The sequence below is a fragment of the Equus quagga genome, chromosome 17 (assembly GCF_021613505.1).
Source record: "Equus quagga isolate Etosha38 chromosome 17, UCLA_HA_Equagga_1.0, whole genome shotgun sequence".
In the NCBI taxonomy this organism is placed as follows: domain Eukaryota; kingdom Metazoa; phylum Chordata; class Mammalia; order Perissodactyla; family Equidae; genus Equus; species Equus quagga.
Window position 1 is genome coordinate 50,571,688 of NC_060283.1, and position 18,992 is coordinate 50,590,679.

The window sequence follows — 18,992 nt, forward strand, 5'->3', positions numbered from 1 at the left end:
TGGGGATAATAATAGCTCATTTGAACTGAAATTAGAAAATGCGAGTAGAATACTTGGTACAGGAACATCTAATAGCTTCCATGTATCAGGCACATAAGTATCAATAAAACAGTACCTATTGCATTAATATTTTTGGAATAATAATTTTATACCTTTTTATTTCTCACCTTTTTATTTCTATCTATATTGAGTTTGTAGGATGTATGCAGCCAAATCATATAGTTGGTGGTGGTGGCGGCGTTTTTAACACACTTGCCTTTTCTTGTTTTAGCAGAGCGAATCCTAATTCACTCATCTTTCCTGAATGTCGTATTACAACACGCACGCCCCGTGTTGACTCCTCTAGCTGCCTCTATGTATTTGTATTCTCCTTTCTGGCTTGTAAAGTAGAACCAGGGGACTAAGCATTGAGCAGCTCCTGTGTGCTTTCAATGCTTAGTCCTTCAATGGTTTTGGCATCCTTAGCAATGGTTTCAATGGTTTTGGCATCCTTAGCAAGCCCCTGCCCTGAGCTCGCTGCGCCCCTCTTTGCCACGGTCAGTCGGGCTTTCTTCGGTATTCCGCTCATGTCACCATTTAGCTGTTCTTCTCTACACCTTGGCCTATTCCTTTGCAACTTCACCTTGCTCCTTTCAACAGTGTTTCCAACTCAACAATCCCTGTTTGACTCCTCTAAGCCTGGACGCCCAGCTCCCAGCTTCACACCCTGCGGCCGTGGGATGTGCACCGCGTTGATACAGAATTCAGCTCCGCCAAGCCGAGAGGGCGCGTCTCCTGGCCAGGGTGGGGCACCAGGTTAGGAGCGGCCTCCTGTCTTTTGGGTTCACTTTCCCGCAGGGGACACCGTAGGCGGCTGTGCGGTCCGGCCACTGCCCCCCGCCCCTCGCGTCCGGCCGCGCCGTGGGTTGCGGTCTCTGTGGGGGTGGCAGCTCCTGTCCGGGAGGTTTGCGCCTGGCGGGGCACCCCGGAGCCGCGGGGAGCCCAGGGGCGAGGCCAAGGCGGGGTGGGGCGCGTCCGGGCGGGGAGGGCAAACTCAGGCAGTGCAGGGGGCGCCGAGGGCGGCGGGCGGGCGGACGCGCGGCGGAGGAGCGAGCCGGACTAGGGCTGGCTAGTGCCGGGCCGCCCGCCCGAGGGGGAGGAGGCTGTGCTGCCCTTGCTGCAGGTTTGCTGTCGAGCGCACAGGAGGCAGGGACATGGGTAGGGTGCGGTCTGCGCGGGGCCCGAGCCCGGATCTCTTCCATTTCCCCTCTCACTCGGCCCCGGGCTGCGCCGCAGACGGCAGCAGCTCCCGCTCCGCCCGAGCCGCCTGACCGCCGGGCCGGGGCGCTAACCGCGGGACCCGCCAGCCCGTCGGCCCGGCCAGCCCAGCCCAGCCCGGCGGCCCGCAGCCCCGCCGCCCGCCGCCCCCCGCCGCCGCCGCGTTGCCAAAACAAACGGGCCGGCCTATTTATTGGCGGCCGGCGAGCCGGGCAGCTCAGAGTCGAGGCGCCGAGGGGGACAGCGCGCCGCCACCAGCCAGGGCCCCAGGCCCCCACCCCGCACCTGAGTCCCGCCGGCCCTGCGCCGCGCCGCGCAGCCCATGGCGCCCCCACCTGGAGCCCCCCGGAGCCACCCGGACGCCTGAGCCCTCGCAGCGCTCCCGTCGACTAGCCCACCCATCAGCCCACCAGGCGCCCTCGGCTGCCCCTCTCTCGGGCTCCCCGGCCATGTCTCCCGCCCGGCTCCGGCCCCGCCTGCGGTTCTGCCTGCTCCTGCTGCTGCTGCTGGTGCCGGCGGCGCGGGGCTGCGGGCCGGGCCGGGTGGTGGGCAGCCGCCGGCGGCCGCCGCGCAAGCTCGTGCCGCTCGCCTACAAGCAGTTCAGCCCCAACGTGCCCGAGAAGACCCTGGGCGCCAGCGGGCGCTATGAAGGCAAGATCGCGCGCAGCTCTGAGCGCTTCAAGGAGCTCACCCCCAACTACAATCCCGACATCATCTTCAAGGACGAGGAGAACACGGGCGCCGACCGCCTCATGACCCAGGTGAGCGCGACCCGCCCTGGTAAGGCGCCGCCGCCGAAGCACCGCCACCTGCCCGGCCCTACCCGCCCCCCTGGCACCTTTTCTCGACTGGCTGGCACGCCCCCTGGCACCTGCCCCTCTCGCCAAACCTCGCTGCCTCCTGTCCAAGATGGGCTGGCCAGGGGTCTCGGCGGGATTGTCGGCATCCCCGAGCCCGCCGGAGGCTGTGAGAAGAGCTCTCCGCTGCCAAGCGCCACAGCTCAGCCGATCGGCGGCGGCCTCTCTGCCCCGGAGTGCCGGCAGCTCAGGTCAGAGGCGGCACCCGGAGGTCCCTCGACCCGACTGCCTCCTGCGCCTCCGGGACCCACGCAGTCCCTCCCGGCCTAACCTTCCGCACAGCCGCGCCCCTTTCATTTCGAAGCCATTCGGCAGCCCTGAGCGAAGAAGCTCTGGGTGCGGAGGGCCCCACGCGCGCTCTTGGTTCGCTGCGCTGCCCCCTCCTGGAGCAGCTTCCTGGCTGGGTCTGGGGTTAAGGAACAGCGGGGAAGAGTTGAGCCGGGCGGCGGAGGTGGGAAAGGGAACTTGCTGGGCGAGCCCACGTGTCTGTCCCGAGAGCTGAATGGCGCAGCTGCGGTTGAAGGGTGGGGTGCCGGGGCCTTCGAGCGCTGGGACCGAACTTGGGGGATCCCTGGGCTTGGTGGCGGGGAGGTGGGGATTGGAAGAGAGGGGATGGGATGCAGAGGAAGGCAGGGAGCCGAGCTAACGCTAGTCTCCGCATGCTCGGAACAGGACTCGCGCTCAGCCCTAGCGCCAGGGTCGGGTGGGGTGGGGGGCAAACTTTCTTCCTTGCAGCCAGGTCCGCAAGGGAAAAGACCTACGCCCCCTTCCTCAGTGGTCTCCCGGGGCTCCCCCGCAGCAGGCAGCCTGCTTTCTAGATGCCTTAGGAAGAGCAGCTAGACCACGGCCCTCAGCATGCGCCCTGGCGCCGGGGCTGGCCGGCCCGTGTCGGGGCGAAGGTTGGCTGGTGGCCGGGCCGGGCCGGGCGCCGAGGAATGCAGATAAGGATCCGGGCCACGGGCTGGGCAATCATTGACAGCGCGCGCCCCGGCTCTGGACCCGAGGAGGGGGGTTGGGGAGAAGAGAGGGGCGGGGATCAGGGGCCCGCCGGGCCGACATAGGTGGGGGGCTAGAAGTCTGACGGCAAAGAACACGCGGAGCTCCCTCCCTGGACAGTGAGCGCCCCCAGCTAGACTGCTCGCCTGGGAAGATCGACCGGGCCTTGGGTTGTAGCCGCTGTTGGCTCCTGAGCGAACGAGTCCAAGGGTCTAAGGGGCCCGGGATCTGCAAGGTGGGGGTAGGTCGAGACGTGGGCTGCCCACACTTGGCGGCACCTTGCATCTCAGAATCAAGGACTGTGGTAGGGACCCCTCTCCCCTACGCCCCTCCCCCGAGTCAACTGCAGGGTCCCTTGGGCTCCAGGCACTTGGGGAGCCAGCATAGACAGATGATCTCTCCCGTCCTTCCCCCAGGGCGCGGCTCTACTCCCACCCCATGTGAGGCGGAGCGTGGAGCCGGCTGCCTGAGATCCGAGGCTCGTCTTCTCCTGTCCCTTCCCGCATAGGGGTAGGCGCAGAGGTTCTGAGGGCTCTGGGCTCAGGGAAGACCGTGCCCAGGATTATCAACCGCGCGCGCGCCCCTTGCAGCAAGAGACCTCCGCGTCGCCCTCCGCCGGCTAGGCCCGGCGCCAGCCTATCTACGAGCTCCTGGTTCCGGTGCTGCCGCGTCCTGGGCGCGCGTACGGGGCGGTTTTGGATCATAAGATAGTCCCAGCAGGAACGCTCTGTGGCGCCCGAGGGATCCACACAGCCCGGGATTCCCCTCCAACACACCCCCACGCTGCTGGAGCGCTCCGCACCTGCCGCGCCTCCGGGGCCGGTGTCCCCGGGCCTCAGCCCTGAGGCTACGGTGACACCTACTGGGCACCTCCGGCCTTACATGTCTAGCAGGCCAGCCGCAGGCAGTCGACTTCTCCACCAACCCCACCATCCAGGAAGCCGGCAGTCCCTGGTCCCTGGTGCCTCGGTGACACAGAGGAACACAGAGGAACTGGCTGGGGAAAGATGCAGCCGGGTCTGTGGAGGGATCGGTGCCCCGAGCAGGGGAGAGAGAACACAGTAGGGAGGGGCCGTTCATCAGAGAAGGGCGCCCCAAGGGTGCGAGGCTCAAGGCGCCCTCCAGATTTGTGGCGCCACCGTGCGGTCCAGGTCTCAGGGGCCGCCGGATGCTAGAATGGAAGGAAGCACCTTAGGGATCTACGTTCCTAAGAGAGAGGCACAGCGCGCCCTCCCCGGTTTCCCAACTCCAGGGCATGCAGTGGGAGAGTCCGAGGCCAGGCCGCGCCTCCCCCTGCGCTCCCCCTGAGCTCCCCCTGCGCACCAGCCAGCTCCTCCCCTTAACTCCGCGCGCTTTCCTCTCGCAGCGCTGCAAGGACCGCCTGAACTCGCTGGCCATCTCGGTAATGAACCAGTGGCCCGGAGTGAAGCTGCGAGTGACCGAGGGCTGGGACGAGGACGGCCACCACTCGGAGGAGTCGCTGCACTATGAGGGCCGCGCGGTGGACATCACCACGTCGGACCGCGACCGCAATAAGTACGGACTACTGGCGCGCTTGGCAGTGGAGGCCGGCTTCGACTGGGTGTATTACGAGTCTAAAGCCCACGTGCATTGCTCCGTCAAGTCTGGTGAGCCTCTGCCGGGGGGCTGGGCCCGGGGCCGGGGCCGCAGGGCGTGGGCAGGCGGCGCAGGGCCCGCTGGGGCCAAGAAGGTCAAGAGGCCGGCCGGGGGATGGAGGCGGGGACCCCGGGGAAGAGGACGTCAGCGGCGCTCCCCGTTGCTGCTAGTGACCACCTGCTCATCCCGTGCCTGGTAGTGACATGGCAGGAGCCTAGGGAGACAGGGCCCTGTCTCAGCTCACTGGGTTGCTGACCTGGTGGTCCACAATCCAGAGCCTGCCGCAGGAGGTGCAAGACAGAGCAAGCTGGACAGATGGAGGAAGCCAGGCCGGCAGAGACAGCCTCCCCACCCAGCGAGGTGCAGAACCGAGGCGGGTGGTGGGGCCAGGGGCCAGGGTGTGCCCAGACCCCAGCATGCCTGACCAGGAGCGAGGAGCCCCGAGGTTCAGAACCCACAGCCCGGCTGCAGGTCAGGCCCTTTAGGACACTATGTACGCTCCTCCCAGGGGGCGCAGGCGTCCCCAACCTCTCCCTCAGGGCCCTGAAGCTGGACATTTGGGGGCAAAGCCAGCCGTGAGGGCCAGAATAAACAGAGTGGACTTAATAAAGTGGATTTTCCCAGATTGGCCGCCTTGTTGATCAGAATTGGCAGGCACTGGGGCCTCGCCCCCTCCTTCAAATCTTGTCAGTGTCCCTGTCATCTACACTGAACCCAGTCATCGATGCTTCAAATGGTTCCTGTGTGACTGCCCGCCTGGCCCCAGCTGGCTGTGGGCTCAGCCTCCACGCTGGCACCATGCAGTAGTCACACTCGCAGACACGCACACTGAGACCAGGCCCGCTTTGTACTACTCCCATGCCGCTGGGCCCACAGTGGTCACCCCCCCCCCCCCCCGCCAGCACTCCCCTGCCAACCACATCTACTCCAAGTCACATCCCCCTCCACCTGCAAACACTGGCCCTATGCCAGCTCCCAGAGTGGCCACTTCCATTCATGACTCCTGACCCCCATACACATATCCCACCCACTGGTGCCACTGGGTCCTGTTCCCGCACAAGGACCCAGCACATGAACTGAAGGTGGTGATTTCGCCCTTGCCACTGAGCCACACCCTGGCCTGACCCTTCACTCTGAGCTTCCTCAGGAGTCTGCATTTGCCCCATGGCCCATCCTCCTCTTCTCTCACTTCTGTATAGACTCCAAGGGCCAGCTCTGGCACAGAACTTGGGGTGTCAGTCTGAGACCACTTTTTTGGGAGTGTCTGAGCAAAGGATGAGAAATAATGGGACATCCACACCCCAGAAGAGCTGAGTGATTGCCTTCTCCAGGAGGCTGCAGCCTTCTGGGTGTCAAGTCACAGCGGACCACTGCCCTGCTCAGCTCACCTCTGGCCTCTCCGGCTGGTTCACAGCATTGTCAGGAAGAGAGCAGACAGGGAGGGGGAGCTTCACCTGGCCTTCAGGAGGGCCCTTTCTCTCCCACTCACTGGGTCTTGGAACCACAATCATGCTTCTCTCATTAGCAAAGGATGAGACTGGGGAGGAGGGCAGCGGATGACGTCGTGGGCTAGGGTGGGTTTGAGGCTGCATGGGAAATGGGGGCAGGGGCCAGGATATGGTGATGGGGGGGCCCTCTGGGGGCAGGGGGGGCGCTCTGGCTGGGCTGGGGAGAGGTGCTGCATCTGGGAATCTGAGCTCCACAGCAGTAACACCTTCCTGTCCCTTCTTCCCACAGAGCACTCGGCAGCCGCAAAGACAGGTGGCTGCTTCCCTGCCGGAGCCCAGGTGCGCCTGGAGAGTGGGGCACGCGTGGCCTTGTCAGCTGTGAGGCCAGGAGACCGGGTGCTGGCCATGGGGGAGGATGGGAACCCCACCTTCAGTGACGTGCTCATTTTCCTGGATCGCGAGCCGGATAGGCTGAGGGCTTTCCAGGTCATCGAGACCCAGGACCCCCCACGCCGCCTGGCACTCACGCCTGCCCACCTGCTCTTCACCGCCAACAATCACTCAGAACCAGCGGCCCACTTCCGGGCCACGTTTGCCAGCCAAGTGCAGCCTGGCCAGTATGTGCTGGTGGCCGGGGTGCCAGGCCTGCAGCCTGCCCGAGTGGCAGCTGTCTCCACACATGTGGCCCTTGGGGCTTACGCCCCACTAACAAGGCACGGAACGCTGGTGGTGGAGGATGTGGTGGCCTCCTGCTTCGCAGCCGTGGCTGACCACCACCTGGCTCAGTTGGCCTTCTGGCCCCTGCGACTGTTTCACAGCTTAGCCTGGGGCAGCTGGACCCCGGGGGAGGGTGTGCACTGGTACCCCCAGCTGCTCTACCGCCTGGGACGGCTCTTGCTGGAAGAGGGCAGCTTCCACCCACTGGGCATGGCCGGGCCAGGGAGTTGAAAAGATCCCTCTGCTGCCCGTCTGGAACTGCCCAGCTGGATCCAAAGGCCTCCCTGCCAGGGCGCACCGGCCGTGGAAGGGACCTGAGCAGGGGGCACTGGTTCCTACCATCTCCTCCACCACAGAGATATACCGTTGAGACTTGACTGGGCAATGCCAGTGTCCCCCACCCCTGTCTTGGTGTAGTGTCTTGGTGTCTTGCAAGCTGAGCTGACGATGGGGGTGGTCTCTCCTTCTATCCTAGAGACCTCGAGGCTGGCACGGTGGGCCCCAGCACAGCCAGCTCTCACTACGATTTTTCATGGCTGCCGGCCCCAAGGGGGAGGACCCATTCCATCTGTCTTAGGCCCTCCTTCGGTGGGCTTACACCTCAGTTGATGCTGCTAGATTCCCTGGGAGCCAGCAGGGAGCTGGCTGGACTCAGTGCTGCCAGAACTGAGAAGGCTGCAGGGTGGGGCAGCCAGCCTGGCCATCCTGAGGCATGACCTTCCTCCCTGGCCACACTCCTCGGGACACATCCAGAGACTGTTGCTGTCAGTAGGCAGAGTTCTGTGCTCCAGCCACTGTGATCCTAGCGCCCGGGGCTGGGAGAGTAGGCTGAATGTCCTTCCCACCCCTGCCCAGGCTAAGCTCCCTCTTCTGCTGAACCACGACCCTGCCCCCTCCTCCAGTCAGTCTCCCCCACCTTATTTATTGGCGCGGAGGGGGAAGCCCATGGGAGACTTTTGGGGATGTTTTGGTCTTTTCTTCCTTTTGTAATAAAAATTATTTAAGTTGTTAGAGACGTAGGGTCCAGGACGCTGAGAGGGGCCAACACAGAGATAGTCTGGAGCCTGGGTGAGTGTGTCCAGGAGTGTGCTCTCCTTCTTGCAGGGACAAAACCTGCAGAGTTCCACCTCTTTGAGCCCTTTCTCATCCAGCAGCTCTGCAAAGTCCCAACAGAGCTGGGCTCTGGGCCAGGCAAGGCCTTTACATGCTGACCCCAAAGTTTGCGCCAAATGCCATTGGACCAGAAGAGAACTGCGGTAGCTCGTTCAGGGTCACTTCACTCATCTAGAACCAGCTCATTGTGCCCCAGTCACGGCGCTCTCTCTTCTTCCTCTGCTCTTTCTCAGGGCCTGGGTTTCTCATTCTTCACTGTGGATAATGGGCAGTGGTATGAAAAGAGTCTGTAGAATTCACACTCCTAGTGGCCGCTTCTGACTTCCTGGATAAGGCAGGGGTTCCTAACCTAGCAGTTCTCAACCTCGGAATCACCTGGGCGGCTTGTTCCAAAGTGATTCCTGGCCTTACTTCTAGGTTTCTGCTTTAATAGGTCCAGAGTGAGGCCCAGGAACTTATTTTTACAAACACCCAGAACATGGCAGATGGTCCATGGACCACACTTTGAGAAACACGCTTAGTCTAGAGAAGGCCCAGTTAGTTTATTGCCCAAACAGGAGGACTCCCTTCTTGATTTTCTCTTGGTCTCTCTGTCCCAAGGCAGGTTTTTCTATACTCACCACAGATCAGCTGAGATTCCCAGGCCCAATGGTACAATGGTTAAATTTTCAGGAATTTCAGGAGCCAGTTGAAACAGGTCATGGTGGCAGTATTTACACCATGGAAATTGGCGTATGCTACAAATTAGGGTTCCCCCCAGTGTGGAGAGCCAGAGGTAAGGCCCACTGCCCAGATTCTCTCCTCTTACAGAGATGACTTTGTGGGGGTGAATGCTCAGAGTCTTAGCCATCCCCCACCACCAGCAAGGAAAACTCCAGGGAAAACTTCCTTACCCTGGCAGCTGCCATCTGGGAGGAAATACACCCCCACAGGCTATAATGACAAGCTGCTATCACCTAACGAAGATTAACCATTGCCAGGCATTGTTCTAAGTGCTTTATATGTAGTAACCCATTTAATTTTCATAACAGTCTTATGTGGGGTACCCTTTCATAGTACCATTTTCCAGACAAGAACATGGAAGCACAGGGAAATTAAGTGACTTGCCTAAGATCACACAGCAAGTGACAGAAGCAGGATTTGAACCCATGCGTCTGGCTCTCGGGCCCACTGTTTTCAAGCACAAGGCTTTTCCGTTGGTGAACTTGGGTCCTTTCTGGGAGGCACTCTCAGTGACTCAGGCCTGGAAATCTGCTTTGTCAGCACATCTAGAGTGGACCCATCTCTCCGTGGCTGACTCTCATGGACCAGGCTCACAGGGCCCAGAATGTCCGTGAACTCATTTACAATGAGAAACATAAGGTCAAGGTCAAGATACTCTTGTCCTTTCATCTGCACATTCCCTGTAGATATTCTACTGGGAGAGAGAGAGAAAGAGGGAGGGAATGAGAGAGAGCTCTACCCTGTGGGGGGGCCTACCCGCCTCTCCTACTGGGCCTGGGCACACTCTGTCTTGCAGACACAGAGCCATTTGGTGTCCCCCGACCTTTCTATTCTCAATGGAACTCCCCAGGAAATACATTCATTCTTCAGACAAAGAAGGCTGCAAAGATTCAGAAAAAAATTTTGTTTGAATTCAGACCCTCAAAAGACCAACTTTAGGGTGGAGGTGGGGCCCTGCAGCTTTTCTGGGGATCCTGGGCGCAGATTTGAGGAAACTGTGTAAGTGGGGAGACAAGGAGACACAGCCTGGAAAGTCATCCTCCACCTCTGCAGCATGATGGCCCCAATCTCTCCCACCAGAACGGAGTTTGACCCTCCTCCATATGATGCTGAGGCCAGAGGAAGGCCAACGACGCTGCCCGGGCCCAGGCAGCTACTTACCCAACACTGGCCTCTCCTCCCAGGACCACGCTCAGCCCCCAAGGCTGCTGCATCCACATTTGTGATCTTCGTTCACCCTTCACTCATCGCTTACTGGACTCCCTGGAGTCGGGCACTGCACCAGAGTGGGGACAGAGGCGGTCCCTGTCTTCAGCGAACTCCTGGGTGGTAGGGAGCGGCGTAGGGAGATGGATGTCCACAACATGGGCTAAGTGCTGTGACTGACATCCTCAGAGGGGCTATGGGAGTGACAGGAAGAAGCTGGGAAGCAGGAAGACTTCCTGGAGGGGAGGATGCTGCAGGTAGGACAAAGAGGAGTTTGTGTGGCAGGTAAGTAAAGGAAGGGGATCCAGTCTGGGGACACAATAAGTGCCAAGGCTGGGAGGCTTGAGTGAGCCTGGGGCTCACCGTCGGGTCAGCACTGCAGAGCTGTTCTACTCATGTGGGCTTGGCAAAGCTGGGGTAGAGAGGTGGGCAGGAGTTTGATGACACAGATTCTTGAGTTCCAAGCACCTGGACTTTATCTTGAAGGCCTGGAGAGTGCCTGGGGGGTCGAAGTTGGGGAAGCTCACGACTAGATCGTTTCAGAAAGCTCACCAGCTGCAGCGCGGAGGACAGACAGAGAAGGCAGCCGTGGAAGCGGGCAGTTGTTTACTGGGGAGAGAACTTGGTGGCCTGGACTAAAGAGGTGGCTGTGGGGTCAGAAAGAAGGTGACGGACTGCAGACTTTTAGGCACTAGAATGGCAGGACAAGAAGCCAGTTCAGGTGAGCGGTGGGTGTGGGGAGAGGGCCCAAGTTGACCTCAGGTTTTAACTGTGAGATCTCGCTCTCCCATGCCAGAGCCCTTGACCTTGGCCCTTCTCTGGCCTCAGTATCTGCACCTGTAAGGGCGACGTCCCATATAGGTGTCATCTCTCCTCACTGCCCAAGGCTGGGCTACCTGAGTTCAAGGGACCCTCCAGGCTCCTGCTCTCTCTGTGCCCCTCTCCCCACTGGAAGTGCAGGGGGAGGAGACTCAGAGTAGCCTCTGATACCCCAGTCCAGGCAAATTGCAAGACCTGTGCCTAGGCCCGCAGGTCCTCAGGGAGAACTGGAGACAGGGAGACCTGGCGTGTCGAGGTCCAGGAGACAAAATGGGGAACGTCCTGGCTGTGAGGGCTCTGGAGCTGCCTGGGCAGACTGCCCTCAACACAGGGGCAATTGCTCCCTGGCTCCCCAACCTGTCTGTGCCGAGACCTCTCCTCAGGTCCCCATCTCTGAGCTGTCCTTGCAGCCTTTGTTTGGAAAGACCCAATCACCACTGGGCAGGGCTCTTCCAAAGCCATGTGGGCCTGCACTCTCCTCTCTCCCCCAACACACGCCTGAAGATGCTGCCTGCGGGATGGCTTCTGACAGCGACTGGCCCTGTGCTGGGAAGGGCTAAAATGAACACAACAATCCCTTAGGCAACCAACCCTGTTAGCACCCACAGCCCCAGTGTGGGAACCAGAAATAGGCACCCCTCCATTGGAAAAATGTAGTAAACACACCCCTCAGGAGATCCAACTAGAAGAGGCAACTCTTCTGGCCTGGCTCCAGGAGACAGAAAGTCCGTTTAGGGCAGAACCTCATTCCGGGTGCACTGTGGGACGTGCAGCCTGTCTGGATTTCAGCCTCCTTTGCCTGCCCAGCCTAGAGCCCTTGTGCAGTGTACAACTTGTACTACCTTATACAGTGGACCTGAAGGCCCTGGGCCTCTGCTACTGTCAGCCGATTCCACAAGTGATGAAAATTCAGAGAGAAGTTCCATACGGTGCCACATGGGATAAAGTATAGGGGGACTGCCTGGAAGTGGCTTTGAGCTGGGCCTTCAGCGTGTGAGTGGCTTGGGCAAGGGTAGGTGGAGGGATCATTGGGCGCAGATGTGTGGAGGGAGAGTGCAGGGCATGCTCAAGGACTGGGAGCCAGTGTGGCTGGTGCTAAAAGTGCCAGGAAGGGAGACTGCAAAATGGGAGTAGGAGAGGGGAAATGCTGTGCCCCAAAGAAGTCCAACTCTAGGAAGGGAGCCCGTGGGGGAGAGCACAGGCCCTGCTCCCCTCTCCAAGGGTGCCTTCACCATGGGGAAACAACCCTGGCAGGGGTTGGTGGCAGCAGCTTCCTCACCCTGTGCCCTCTGCCCCCTGTGTGGAATGCGCCTCCTGGGGCTCCGCCCCACGTCCCACACCCCAGCCTGGTTCTCAAAAGCCTCTTTGTTCCACTGGGCCACGCTGTGGCCAGCCTGGATCTGATAAGGCCAGGCCTGGCAGATAGAGGCCCCACCCTGCACTCAGCGCTGCCCCAAGGCACACCCAGGCCACCTCGCACGCACACATCGCATTCGCCCCAGTGAGGCACAGACACAGGGGGCTTCACACCCAGGCTGGGGTGGGCAAGCCTCAACTTTTGGGCTGGCCCCCTGCTGCAGTCCATTTAAGACCCCCTCTGATCACATGGGGAAGCAGGATAAGGGAATTAGTATCCCCATCTCAGAGATAAACACACTAAGGCTCCAAGAGGGAAAATGACTTGCCCACAGGTATTTCTTCTACACCTAGGAGCACCAGTTGTGCTAGTCGAGCTAGTTACATTATCTTTTAAAGGGGCCCAGGCCATGGCTGAGTGGCTGGGTTCGCGTGCTCTGCTTTGGTGGCCCAGGGTTCCACCTGTTCGGATCCTGGGTGCAGACATGTCACCCCTCATGAAGCCATGCTGAGGTGGTGTCCCACATAGAAGGACCTACAACTAGAATATATACAACTGTGTGCTAGGGGCCTTTGGAGGGAAGAAGAAAAAGAGGAAGATTGGCAACACATGTTAGCTCAGGGCCAATCTTTAAAAAAAACAAAAGACAAATTAAAAAAAAATTAAATCTACACTCTCTTTTAAGATCCTAACAGCCTGTGAAGTGGGGTCACTCCTAATTCCTACTTTGCAGAGAAGAAACTGAGGCCCAGAGAAGTGAAGTCACTTTCCCCAAATCACACAGTGGCAGAGTCCAGACAGCAACCCAGGCCCACTGCAGCAGCAAACTGAGGGAAGTGGGAACTGTTAATTTACCATCCCAGAAGAATGGGAGGAAGGCAGTCCCAGCCTCAATCTAAAAGATCTGATGGGGCTGGGGGTGGCCAAGAAGCTGTCAGGGAAGGTGGCCCTGGAAGAATAATGTTCTACATGCCGTCAGAGGATCGCATTTTGGTGGGAGCGGCAGTGGTTAAAATATGTCCACAAATTATTTGACACTCCTCTCCCTTTGAATCTGGCCTGAGGCTAGGTCAGAAAGGCCATGTAGCTTCTGCCCGGTTCTACCCTGAGATTTCCAAGCTGGAGAGGCTATAGATAGAGATTCCCATCATGGCCTAGCTGAGCTTTCAGCCAATAGCCGGCATCAACTCTCAGCCACGTGAGTGGACCGTCTTGGCTATCTAGCCCAATGGAGCCGTCAGATGGCTGCAGCCCTGGCCAATATCTGGATGGAATTGCATGAGAGACTTCAAGCGAGAAGTGCTTGACTAAGCCCTTCCTGAATTCCTGACCCGCAAAATCATAAGCAAGATAAAATGGTTGCTTCGAACCTTGAAGTTTTGGAGTAATTTCTTACACAGCAATAGCAACCAGGACAAAGGGCAAGGAGAGACTGGGAAGCTAGGAAAACATCTTCTGAGGCTTTCCAGAGACCTTTAACACAATTTTACACAAAAGCTCTTCAAAATGGAGCCTGCATGAGGCTAGAGGAAGTGTGGTGCCTCTTCATCTTCTAAGGGACGGCATGAGAAGACACATTGACCCGGAATGAACCTGGGGCAGGTAGAGAGGGGGACAGAGGGGAGGGTTGGATGAGCACAGCACTTCACACTCGGTTGACTGAAGGAATGTTATGTATCTGCTCTGGTGGCAGGATCTCTGATGATAGCAAACTCTGGGAGGAGTGAAGAGCCTTCTAGAAGGAAGGAAGCTCAAGGATCTGGGCTAGTGGGTAGCAAGGAGCTATACATGGCCAAGTGGAAGGAATGCTATTAGCGATTTTAAAAAGTCAAATGTTAGATGTTGAAGAAAGTGCTCAAAGGTTGAGGCCAGACCTAAGAAAGGGGCTGGACATTCCTGTGGACAGTGCTGGCCAGTTTTTCTCAGAGCGCCCCCACAAGCAGAAACTTGTATGACCTCAACAAGAAGGTCCATGAAAATGAGCCAGAAGTACCCTTTTGCCCTCACAAACTTCAGATATGTCCGCATTTGACTTCTGCGCACACCTCTGAATGCCCAACTCAAGAAAGCTCAGAGGAAAGTGGCCAGGCAGATAATAGGGAATGGGTGTGGCTTGGGGGAGTGGTTGGGAGTGTAGGGGTGGAAAGGTTACTGTGAGGACAGGTTTATTGGTTTTGAACTCTTAATCCTAGAGAAGCAAAAGATGGGTATGATCAAAATCTAATAAAGAGGAAAAAATAGAAACTTACAGTGGAGAATCCTGGCAGACACCACTTTAGCCAAGTGATCAAAGTTAACATCACCAATAATACACAGTGACACCGTGTACCCTCTGATATGATGCACTAAGAAGGGCATGTTACCCCTGTGTTATGCTTCCTAAAGATGCACACCTTACTCTAATCATAAGAAACAAACCCAGATTGAGGAACATTCTACAAAATAATTGACAGGACTCTTCAAAAGAGTCAAGGTCATGAAAGGCAAAGAAAGATTCAGGAAACACCCCAGTTGGGATCCTGGATTGGATACTTAAACCAAAAAAGGACATTAGTGGACAATCTTGTGAAATATACATAAATTCTGCACTTTTCTATTAGTACTATTGTAGCAAGGTTAATTTCTTAGTTTTGATAAATGTTCTATGGTTATGTAAGATGTTAACTTAAGGGGAAGCTGGGTAAAGTGTTTATGAGAACTCCCTGTACTATTTTTATGACTCTCTGTACATCTAAAATTAACTCAAAATTTTTAAAATGTAAAAAAAAATCTAAAAGACAGAATCTCATGGGCCAGTCAGGGGTGGGCTCCCTTATCATACATGAAGTCCAAGCCAATTTCCAAACCCAAGACAGGCCAGATGCACTGAGCCAGTGATCACGCTATGACACCTTCACTTGAGAGAGGAAAATAGATTGAAAAAAGTCAGAAATGGATTAGAAAAGGGCTTGAGGAATTAGACAGGATAGAAAGTCACAGAACAGTGGTGTTCTTCATTTATTCAGATCATATAATAAGCCAGGCACTGTGCTAAGTTCTTTAAATCTTTTATCTCACCTAAACCTTACAACCTTTGGTGTAGCTGTTAAGGTGTTCTCTGTCTACAGATGAGGAGACGGGTTTTATAGGAGACAAGGAACAATATCATAGAGCTGGGAGCTGGCGGGGTTAGGATTCAAATCCAGTCTGTTTTATTCCAGAACTGGTTCTCAACCACTCCACTCCACTGTCTTCTCAGGGATGTCCCTCATTCAGTTCATACCTCAGAGTTTCTGTGCTAGGGTGGGTGGGAGAAGAGGAGATAGAAGGCAGGAAGAATGGGATGGCCTAGGATGGGCTGGTCAGCCGGAGCTGTCCATGGTGCTGGCCAGGGATGCACGGAGCTGGCGAGCCTGCAGGAGATGGTGCAGGGAAGACAGCGGGGAGAGCTAACACAGAAGGAGCACACACAGAGTAAAGGAAAGAGCAGGTACACGTGATGACTGATCGTCCACCAATGAGGAGGAATTAGAGGGGGAGAGACTTCACGTTTTGGCTGGAAATAAATAACTGTACACAGTAGACGAGACACGGATTTGTCCTCGGGTCTGACTTACAACTAACACTATTCAGTGTAGCTTTGCTGACTGTTGAAATCTACAGCTGCTTTAGCGCCAGTTCATAAATAGTCACTGACTGAGTCCTCCACTGCTGTGGCTGCTCTCTCAGTCTCCTCCCTGCACCCCGTAGGCTTCCCCATGACCCAACAACTAAAGGGTGAAGGCCTGGCACAATGTGGGCTCTCAGAAGCCCACTCTGGCTCTAAGCCCAGTTGAAGTCCATTTCCAGAGGCCATGCTCCACACCTTACCAACTGTTAAGCGCTTTGAATACTACACATTTGTTCCCATTTTACAGGTAAGGAAAGTGAGGTTCTGGAACGTTTAACAACTTGCCTGAAAATGCTCAGCCATCAAACGCTAGAATCAGGACTTGAACTGTAATCTTATGGGATCAAGCTTCTTGTCCTTTTCTCTCCATCTCCCTACTGTTGGCCTGTGTGTCTATCTACCCTTTGGTGAGGATGATGAACAGAGGAAGAAAGTGATCTAGGGGGATCTGGGTTGGCACAGGAGAATGAGAAAACCTTATGGAGGTCCCAGGCAGAATGGAACACTTTCCTTTGAATTCTCTTGACATATGGCCATCTACCCCAAACCCCTGCCAACTGTGCCCTGGCTGCTTTCAGGCTGGAGGTGCCATCAATCTCTTAACACACTCTCCTCCACCTGCCAGCTGCTACAGGGGAACATGGCACTCTAATGCAGAGAATGCTCCATGCCTGCCCCCACATCAAGCCCTGAACCACCCGAGTGGCCCTCTTGGCTGAAGCCTCCTATCACTCTCCACCCCTCAGGCTTAGCTTAGAGGAGTTACTCCCCTAACTTCAGAGGTCAGGAGCACCTCCTCATCTCCCTCTTCTAGATTACGTACATCTTGGATGCAGACCTGATTTCAGGACCAACACTCAAAATGGAGTCAGAGTTTCAGGGGAAAGAAGGTAGGAGAGGGCCTTTCAAGTGCTGGAGCTGGGTTAACTTGCCATCTGGACAGCAGATCACCCTGGCATCTCCTTTTGTCTTTCTCCACCTTGGAGCAGCAAGGCAGCCTCCTTGGAGAAACAGGAGGAAGATGTGGAGAGGAGAACTTCCTGCCTCTCCAGTGTGCAGGAGAGGAGGGGACACAGAGGGCCTAGTGACTTATTTATAGGAACCTCTCATTTAGTGAGTGACCTTCCTCTGTGTGTGTGTGTGTGTGTGTGTATGTTCACCTTTGCTGATCGTCTACCATGTGTTAAGTTCTTTACACATGCCTGATCACTCATTCCCTACACCAGCCTTTTGATAATTATCCCCAGGTAACAGATGAGGAAACTGAGGCTCCGAGAGGTCATGTGACTTGCCCAAGGTCACATAGCCAATAAGTAGGAGAGTCAGGATTAATCTCAGGTCTGCCTGATTTCCTGGCCCACAATCTTCTCTATTGCAGCGGGAGGCAGGGAGGTGTGGGAAAAAAGCTTAGAAAAGATATTTGTGTGTGCTGAAGCCCAAGTCACTGGCTATGCTTTATTACCCCCATCTTCAGCTTCCAACCAGGAGGATTAGAATCTGTCTTCTACCCATCGTCCTTCCTCCCTCCTCTCACGTGCTGGTCTTCATCAATTTCCTGAATCACCACTCACTCTTGTTCACAGCCTTGAACCAAACAGCACCCACCTCCATTGTCTGTCTTGGATCCACAGAACATGTTGTCACGAGGACCCAGCACCCATTATCTCCCACAGGTTCTGGGCTCCTGAAAAGGGGGACTTCCGAAGCAAGCCTGGCTTCCTCTCCCTTCCTCAGGCTCAACCCCTTGCCACGCCCCTTTCTGTGCTGTTTGTCTCCTGGGGCAAAGTCCAGCTCAGGCCTCTCCCTGGGAGTCCACGTGAGTTAAGGTCACTCACACCAGCAGAACTCAGGGAGGCGGCCAGAACTTCACAGAAGCAGAATCCACAGGACCCCTACTGAGAACCTCTTTTCATCTTCCCGAGCCCAGAATCCACCAAGAGTTGGGCATGCCCGGTCCCTGGAGAGGCATTCTCTCAGGGAAGAGGCACTGGGATCTGTGGCTCCTTGCATGAGCTCTTCCTTCTCCTTGGGGTTTTCTTGCCAGGATTCCTGAGGCCACTACCAAGTCTTGCCCCCAGAGTCACTCCTCCCTATTTCTTTTTGGCCTAAGAATGGACAAATAGGTCCCTTAGCCCCAGTTGACTTGGGCTGATCCTTTCAAAAAGAGCTTAGGGGAAAACAAACAGAAAATCATTACAGGAATGACAAAAGGCATAAAAGTCATCATGTCCAAAGTACAGGTTTCAGATGCTGAGAATGACGTTAAAACCAGTGAAAAAGCTCACTGAGTCCCACATTCTTCAGTCCCAAGAAAACTCCAGACCTAATCGTGCTGGCAGAAATTAACGGACCCCTTAGTTTCCCCTTCCCTCCAGTTCAGCCAGCCTCTGGCCACGTGGTCTCTCAGGACACTTTGTCACCAAAGGCCATCTTTCACCTTTCACAAGTAAACTCAACTTTCCCAAAATGAGAATTTATTTTCTGGGTTTGCCCCTAAACTCACAAAGGTCTCGCCCCCTAACACCCTCCATCGCTGTCCCAGAGAGGGAAACGTCTTTCATTGTCCATGAACGAACTTTGAGACTTCCAGTTTCACCCATGGAAGGAGCCTTCATCAAATGAGACCCTTCCCCCAACACACCCACACACGGACAAACGGGCTCCCCCAAATCCACATTATGTACAGCAATGCCTTCTTCACACGTTTGCCTCAGGTCCCTAAAGAGTTAGCTTTGTGTTGGGCAGGAGGAAATGCTGGAGAAAACTCCAAGGACGCATTCTCTCCCATCAGCAAAAGGAATCTATTTGCAAAGCAATATGCAGATAAGAAATAAGTACGGGCTGCTTTTACGTTAACAACTGCAATCACAGAATGAAGCTCCGGTTGAGATTCTGATCCTGTGTCACCAAAGCATGTCGGGAAGGAACAGGATCGACTCACTCAGGTGCCCAGTCCAGGTCGTCAACTAAAGTCACGATTGAGGGGACGGCACGACAAGAGACTATATGTACCATGCTAGGGGACTGGGAGACTATACATACGATGCTGCGACTGACCGAAGTCCAGTTACTACTAGCAGGTAAAGGCGGGAAATAAAAATTGAGGGTAAAGATTAAAGTTGGGCGGCGCTTTCGCCTTCTATGAATCGTGACTCCTTCGGGTTGCCGTCGTTGCCCTGGGATACCAGGGGACGCCGGCCCTGCGCGTCCTGTATCTATGGAGACGACAACAT

At 56.3% G+C, this 18,992-nt stretch overlaps 1 protein-coding gene across 1 annotated transcript; it reads left to right on the forward strand.

The window, feature by feature from the left end:
• Positions 1 to 1,332: 1,332 nt before the first annotated feature.
• IHH (Indian hedgehog signaling molecule) lies at positions 1,333 to 7,816 on the forward strand. The gene is made up of 3 exons (XM_046644506.1): positions 1,333 to 2,018; positions 4,477 to 4,738; positions 6,465 to 7,816. Exons 1-3 carry the CDS (start codon positions 1,707 to 1,709, stop codon positions 7,121 to 7,123), a joined length of 1,233 nt encoding a protein of 410 aa, XP_046500462.1. The 5' UTR covers positions 1,333 to 1,706; the 3' UTR covers positions 7,124 to 7,816.
• The last annotated feature ends 11,176 nt before the right edge of the window (positions 7,817 to 18,992 follow it).